Raw genomic sequence first — 7,445 nt, forward strand, 5'->3', positions numbered from 1 at the left:
TTTTTTTTTTTTTTTTTTTTGCATTGTGCCTCCCCCCCCTACATAAAATAACACAATTTATATGTTATCAAATCATTAGGTACAAAATGAATGTATACTCTACTAAAAAAAAAAAAAATAAATAAACAAAATATTAATAAAATAAAGAAGGATGGTTTCTTAAAGTTATAAATATATTAATAATAATGTAATAATAGATCCATACATATTTATATACATCTATATTTTATGTTTAATTTTTTTTTTGTTCTATGCATTTAATAAAAATCCTTTGCCCCTTCACCACCCAAAAAAAAAAAAAAAAAAAAAAAAATACATATATATATTATATATATATATATATATATATACATACATATAATACATTTAAGATAATATGATAACAGATTTATTATTTAAATCACAAATTATATATAATAAGAAAGATATATTTTGTGCTAGATACATTTTATTCTTTCAACACATATGTAAGAGAGGATATAAAGAAGCTGCTCCTAAGGTTTTTAATAAAAAAAGTAGTCACACAAGTAGATGGATCCAAAGACAGATAAGTGACCGTTATGTATTACGAGCGAAGAGTGATAATTATAGAAGTAGGGCGGCATATAAGTTAATTGAATTGGATAATAAATATTTGTTCTTAAAAAAAAATAAAATAATTTTAGATATTGGATGTTATCCAGGTAGTTGGTGTCAGGTTATATTAGAGCGTACCAAAAATTATAAGAATAAAATTATAGGAATAGATAAGAAGATAATGGATCCTATACCTAATGTTTATTTTATTCAAGGGGAAATTGGTAAAGATAATATGAACAATATGAACAACATAAATTATATTGATAATATTAATAATAATTCTGTAGATTATAAATTAAAAGAAATATTACAAGATAAAAAAATTGACATTATATTAAGTGACGCTGCTCTTCCATGTATCGGAAACAAAATTGATGATCATTTAAATTCTTGTGAACTTACCTTATCAATAACCCATTTTATGGAACAATATATAAATATAGGAGGTACCTATATTGTTAAAATGTATTTAGGGAGTCAAACCAATAATTTAAAAACATATTTAAAAGGTATTTTCCAACTCGTACATACAACCAAACCAAAAGCATCCAGAAATGAATCGAGAGAAATATATCTTGTTTGTAGAAATTTCTTGGGAAGAAAAAAAATTACAGAAGATGTACAAATCAAGGGTTCCTTTTCTTCAAAAGAAGGATACTACTAAGAGTTAAACGATATATATATATATATATATATATATATGTATGTATGTATATATTATGGGTAATATATTATGAATATATATATTGACCTTGAAATGGTTTATATATTCGTGTTCCCTTCATTTTTATTCACAAAATTGTTTTATATATATATATATATTATATATTATATATTTCTTTATTTTTACTTTTATTTTTATCTTTATTAATTTTTTTTTTTTTTTTTTTTGTATTTTAAAAAAATTTTAATACCCATATGTGAAAATATATGTAATATATAAGAATATTATGTTAACAATAAATTGTTTTGTTTATTCATATTATTATATATATATTATATATATTATATATAGTTTTATTTTATTTTATTTTATTTTCTTTTTTTTTTTTTTTTTTTTTTTTTTCGTTATATTAAATATTTTAAAGTATCCCCATTTGAAGAAATAAAAGGATATTATTTATATATTGAAAAAATATATAAATGTACATAATAATAATATCATATAATATATAGTTTTTATTATTTTATAATTTAAAAAGAAATATGAAATGATTAATTACATGAGGGAGTTCATTTATAGTTAAAAGAGTTATATATTTTTTTATTTCGATGATAAAATATAAGCAATACTTAAAAATAAATCTACCTATAAATATAAATATATATATATATATATATTATATATTTTTATTTTTATTTTTTTCTTCCTTTTTAGTTACATAATTATTTTTAAGTGTTGTTATATTGTAGTAGTAATATTTTTTTTTTTTTTTTCTATTTTTTTTTATTTTTTTGTTTTAAAAAATGAACAAGTCAGAGAAGGGATTTTCTTTAAAGTTATTTAAAATAAAAAATGGGAACATCAACTTAGTAAAAAATCGAATAACTCATATAAGTATAAATAATAAATGTATTCATTTGGTGTTGTGTAATAATACATTGATAAAATATAATGTGGAAGAAAATGAGTTAAGTTATATAGATTTTTATAACAAGAAAACAATAAATAATAAAGGAGAAATACGATCAATATATTTTGATAAAAATTGTTATCATGGATTTATATGTTTAGCAAATAAAGAATATATATATATACATTTTGAAAACAATATTATAAAGAATATAATACAATTAAAAAAATATAATATTACAAGTGTTATATTTAATGATTATACAGAAATAAAAAATACATTTCCTTTTCTTATCTCCACAACACAAGGAGAAATAATTGAAATTAATATTAATAATAAATCTTCGAAAAATATTGATTATGATGTAATATTTTCAGATGAAAAGTTATCAATCCTTGACATTAATATGATAAATATAATAAAATGTAAGACATCACGAAATAGTCATACACAAAATGTTCATGGGTATCATAATAATGATGAAAATAATCATGATGAAAATAATAATGATGAAAATAATGATGATGAAAATAATGATGATGAAAATAATAATAAACATGTGAAGACTTACCAAGAAATTATAAAAATTATTTATTTTACAACAAGCAATAGCCTACATGAAATTAGTTATACTTTTAAGAATTATAAAAAGAACACCCAAGATAAAAATGATAATACCTTCAATTATGTGAAATTAAAAAGCACCTCCCTTCCATATAATATGAAGAAACAAACCAAAGTTTATGAAACACCTCTGGATTCTTTATGTTCAATTATTAAAATCGAAAATGTTAGAAACACAAATTATCTTTTCTGGTTAAATGGATGTTCTATATTTATTAGTAAAATTAATAATTTCAAATCACCCAAATATTATACACATGATAATAAAAAAAAAAAAAAAAAAAATAATAATAATAATAATAATAATAATAATAATAATAATATTAATAATTTCTTTTTTCATAATAATATTAATCAACATGAAAATGTCTTCTCGTCATCATCAAATTCTTTTAGTGATTCTGATCAAGATGTAGAACATATCTTTTCATCAAGTGATGATGATTATTTATATGAAATGAATAATTCAAATATATTAAATAATACACATAATAATGATCATACTATAAATATTATTAATAATAATAATAATAATAATCCTATAGACAACACTCATTTTAAAAAACAAAAATTACCAAGAAATAAACTATATACTAATAATAATTGCTTACAAAAAAATAAAGATAATGTAAGTAACACGACATCTATTCAATCCAGAAATAAATATAATGAACTAAATTCTGAATTTTATCTAGACAACAATTATATTATTATTAATTTTTTAGATTTACACATTTTTACAACGGATAATATTACTGCTTTCTCATTTACAAAATCATTCTACGATTCGGTTTATTCAAAAAATAGCAACTTAACATATAATTTTAAAGATCAAGAAAATGAACATAATCAACCAAATGTAAACATAAATAGTAAAAATGTTAAAAATATTACAAATATTACAAATAATAATAGTAATAATAATATATCTACCATTGTAGATATGTGCATTAATCAATCATATATTTTCCTTTTATTAGAAGAAAAATTAATCATCATAAGCAATGTAAAATTTAAAAAAGTCTATGAACAAAAACTCGATACAGAAACTTACGGTCAAGCACTAAGAATTATCAAAGATCATTCAGATAATCAAGTTTGGTTATGTACATCAAAATATATTTTTAAAATTATACAAAATAAAAAAAATAATCATATCATGTATTTTAATTTAAAAAAAAAAATTAATTCTAAACAAATTGCGCAATCAAACTCTTATACGCAAAAAATTAAAATGACAAATTTTATTTTAAAAAATAATAAATATGATATACATCAATATAAATATACAAATATACGTATTGACGAAAAATTAATATCCTTCTTACATAAACAACAATATTTTAATATATCCTCATTTCTCTATAATAATATACATTGTTATAATAATGTAATCAGAATAGCTCTTTATATTTGGCTCATTCAAATTTATATTTATTCAATTGATTTATACGCTTATTTGTATAAATGTACTTCATATTATTTTCCTACTAAAGGAAAAAATAATATTTTTAAGAAAAATCATATCCTACAAGGCACACATATAAAGCAAAAACGCAGTGATCTCTCTTGCGTCACATCAACGGGAACGTATGTAAATCGTGATTTTTTAAAGAAACATAATGAACATAAGGGGAGAAGACAAAATTATTCCCGTTCAGGTGATTGTGTTTTAGGGTCAGGTGATTGTGTTTCAGGGTCAGGTGGTTGTGTTTCAGGGTCAGGTGGTTGTGTTTCAGGGTCAGGTGGTTGTGTTTCAGGGTCAGATGATTGTGTTTCAGGGTCAGGTGGTTGTGTTTCCGGATCAGGTGATTGTGTTTCCGGGTCAGGTAATTCCTATTCCAAATCATGCGATAACTACTCATGGTCAGGTGATTTCCATTATGAGTCAGGTAATTTTCACTCCGAGTCACATACTTCAAATTGTGAATCATTTGATAAAGATAAGGTCACTATATCAGAAATAAGGGGAGGTGAATATATGACAAATAATGGTAACAGAAATACAAATAATATGGACGAAATAAAAAAAAAGTTGGATGTTACAAAAGATGATGACGAAATTCATAAAATATCTAGCGTTTTATTTACGAATATACGTGGTGATGATAAAAAGGAAGAAGGAGAAATATTAGGCCCTCACAAGGACAAAATATGGAATGATAATAAAGGAGGCAATATAACAACAGCAGGAGATAATTTAATGAACAAGAAAAAAAATAAGTCTTATTTTAAAAATAAAAATGATAATTTGTTAAAAAAGAATAAGACGTTGTTCTTGCGCTTTTTTGATCAAATTATAAATAGAGAAGAAAGGAAAGAGGCTAAATATCATTTCGATTTTGGTAAGGGGAAAAAAATAAATCTTAAAGCGTTAAGTGATTGTGATGATTTTTATATATTATTAAAAATATATAGAATGAAAAATACTGAGATATATAATTTTTTAAAAAGTCAAAAGAATTTAATAATGAATGATATAGAAACATATAAAGAAATATATATAAATAATGATGTAGATATAAATAATTATGGAAATCATAAAACGATGAATAATAATATTTATATAAAGATGAAAAAGAAAATATATAAAGATATATATTCATATAAATGTCTAGAAGTATGTATATATATAATCATATTATTAAAACATTTTAAAAACTTTTTTCAATTAAATGATATAATAATTGAAATTTTTTATAATTTTAATAAAATGAATTTTTTATTATTTTATAAATTTTTATGTAATGATTATAATTATATAATAAATTATTATATGAATAATAATAAATATAATTTACTCTTTAATATAATCGTTTTATTACCTCAAAATATATTATTGGACGTTTTAATAGAACATGCTTTTGCTTTATTTTTACATAAACCACACAAATATGTAGATATCTTAATATATTATGACAACATAATTGAAGATTATACACATATAGTTATGTGTATGTTTATGGTCATCTACTTTTTTAAAAATAAAAATGATCATAAAAATATTGGGACCGCAAAAAATATCTTTAAACGAAATGGAAATATGCAATATGATATAAACGAACAAGATAATACAAATGAACAAGATAATACAAATGAACAAGATAATACAAATGAACAAGATAATATGAATGCACATGATAATACAAATGAACAAGATAATATGAATGAACAAGATAATATAAATAAACAAGATAATATGAATACACATGATAATACAAATGAACAAGATAATACAAATGAACAAGATAATACAAATGAACAAGATAATACAAATGAACAAGATAATACAAATGAACAAGATAATACAAATGAACAAAATATTATAAATGAAAAAGACATTATAAATTCACAGGATAATTTAACTTCACGAGAAAATATATATCTATATAACAAACCAATAAATTTCAAATACCAAAATAAACATACAGAAGAATGCATAAGGTTTCTAGAATATTTGAACAACAAACTAATAGAAGAAAATCTCCTAGAGAAAAAAGAAAATAAGGAAAACGAGAATTATATCTATACGTTTCAATGTACATGGGAAAAACATTATATAATAAATTGCTTACTAATATTATATATTGAAGAAGGAAACAACGAGAAAATTAAAAATTCTTTAAAGAAATTAAAAAGCGCTAATATACATTTTGATTACTTATTTATTATAAGATTTTTAAAAGAAAAAAGGAAAGAAATGTTTATACCTCATATTTATATTCTAATGAAATATTTTGAAGAAGCTGTTGATAAATCACTTGAATTAAATGATTACAAAACAGCGAAAAAAGCTGTGATTTTATGTGATGATGAAGAAGAAAAAAAAAAATTATTTATTAAAATAATCAAACATATATCCAAAAATATAAATGATAATAATTTAAAAGAAATTATTAATTTAGTTAGAGATTCAAATTCAATTCTAAATCTACATGATATCTTACCTTATATTAATGAAACCATTATTATAGAATATTTAAAAAAAGATATCTGTAATTTGTTAGAAATATATAATTTAAAAATTAAGGCCAAAAAAGAAGAAATTAAAGAAAATCTACATACTATAGATTTATTAAATAAAGATATAAAAAATATTCAAAAAAAATATGTTATATTAAATAAAAATGATATATGCTATATATGTAGAAAAACAATTTTTTATAAAAAATGTTATGTCTTTTCTTGTAATCATTATTTTCATAGTGAATGTGCTCTTAATATATATATAAATAATAAATCAAAGGAGGAACTTTTCGACTTTTACACAATACTTCAACAATATAAAAACTCAATAATTACCAAAAATGATAAAGAAATAATGATTTGTGAAAATAAAATTGATGATATATTAACAGAGGAATGTTATATATGTGGTTCCTTTTCTCTTGCATCAATATCTCAGCCTTTTATATCGCCCAACGAGTATGAACTCCGAGATACATGGAATATTTCAAATGACTGAACATTTATACGTAACAACACAGAAGAGAAACAAACATATTGATATGTTATATGTAAATAAAAATATATATATAAAGATATATATATATAAAGATATATATATAAATATATATATATATATATGTTATATTATTTACTATATTGTAATTTTTTTTCTTTTTTTTTTTTTTTTTTTTTTTTTTTTTTTTTTTTTTTTTTTTTTTT

The 7,445-nt window shown here is 20.7% G+C and overlaps 2 protein-coding genes across 2 annotated transcripts; both read left to right on the top strand.

The window, feature by feature from the left end:
• Positions 1 to 376: 376 nt before the first annotated feature.
• Positions 377 to 1,243, top strand: PRSY57_1308600 (ribosomal RNA methyltransferase, putative; the record flags this gene model as incomplete). Its single annotated transcript, XM_012909022.2, has 1 exon — positions 377 to 1,243. One exon carries the CDS (start codon positions 377 to 379, stop codon positions 1,241 to 1,243), a length of 867 nt encoding a protein of 288 aa, XP_012764476.2.
• Positions 1,244 to 2,046: 803 nt separating this feature from the next.
• On the top strand, positions 2,047 to 7,242 carry PRSY57_1308700 (vacuolar protein sorting-associated protein 18, putative; the record flags this gene model as incomplete). Its single annotated transcript, XM_020115141.1, has 1 exon — positions 2,047 to 7,242. One exon carries the CDS (start codon positions 2,047 to 2,049, stop codon positions 7,240 to 7,242), a length of 5,196 nt encoding a protein of 1,731 aa, XP_019970064.1.
• Between the last annotated feature and the right edge of the window lie 203 nt (positions 7,243 to 7,445).

Source organism: Plasmodium reichenowi, chromosome 13 (assembly GCF_001601855.1).
Source record: "Plasmodium reichenowi strain SY57 chromosome 13, whole genome shotgun sequence".
Classification (NCBI taxonomy): domain Eukaryota; phylum Apicomplexa; class Aconoidasida; order Haemosporida; family Plasmodiidae; genus Plasmodium; species Plasmodium reichenowi.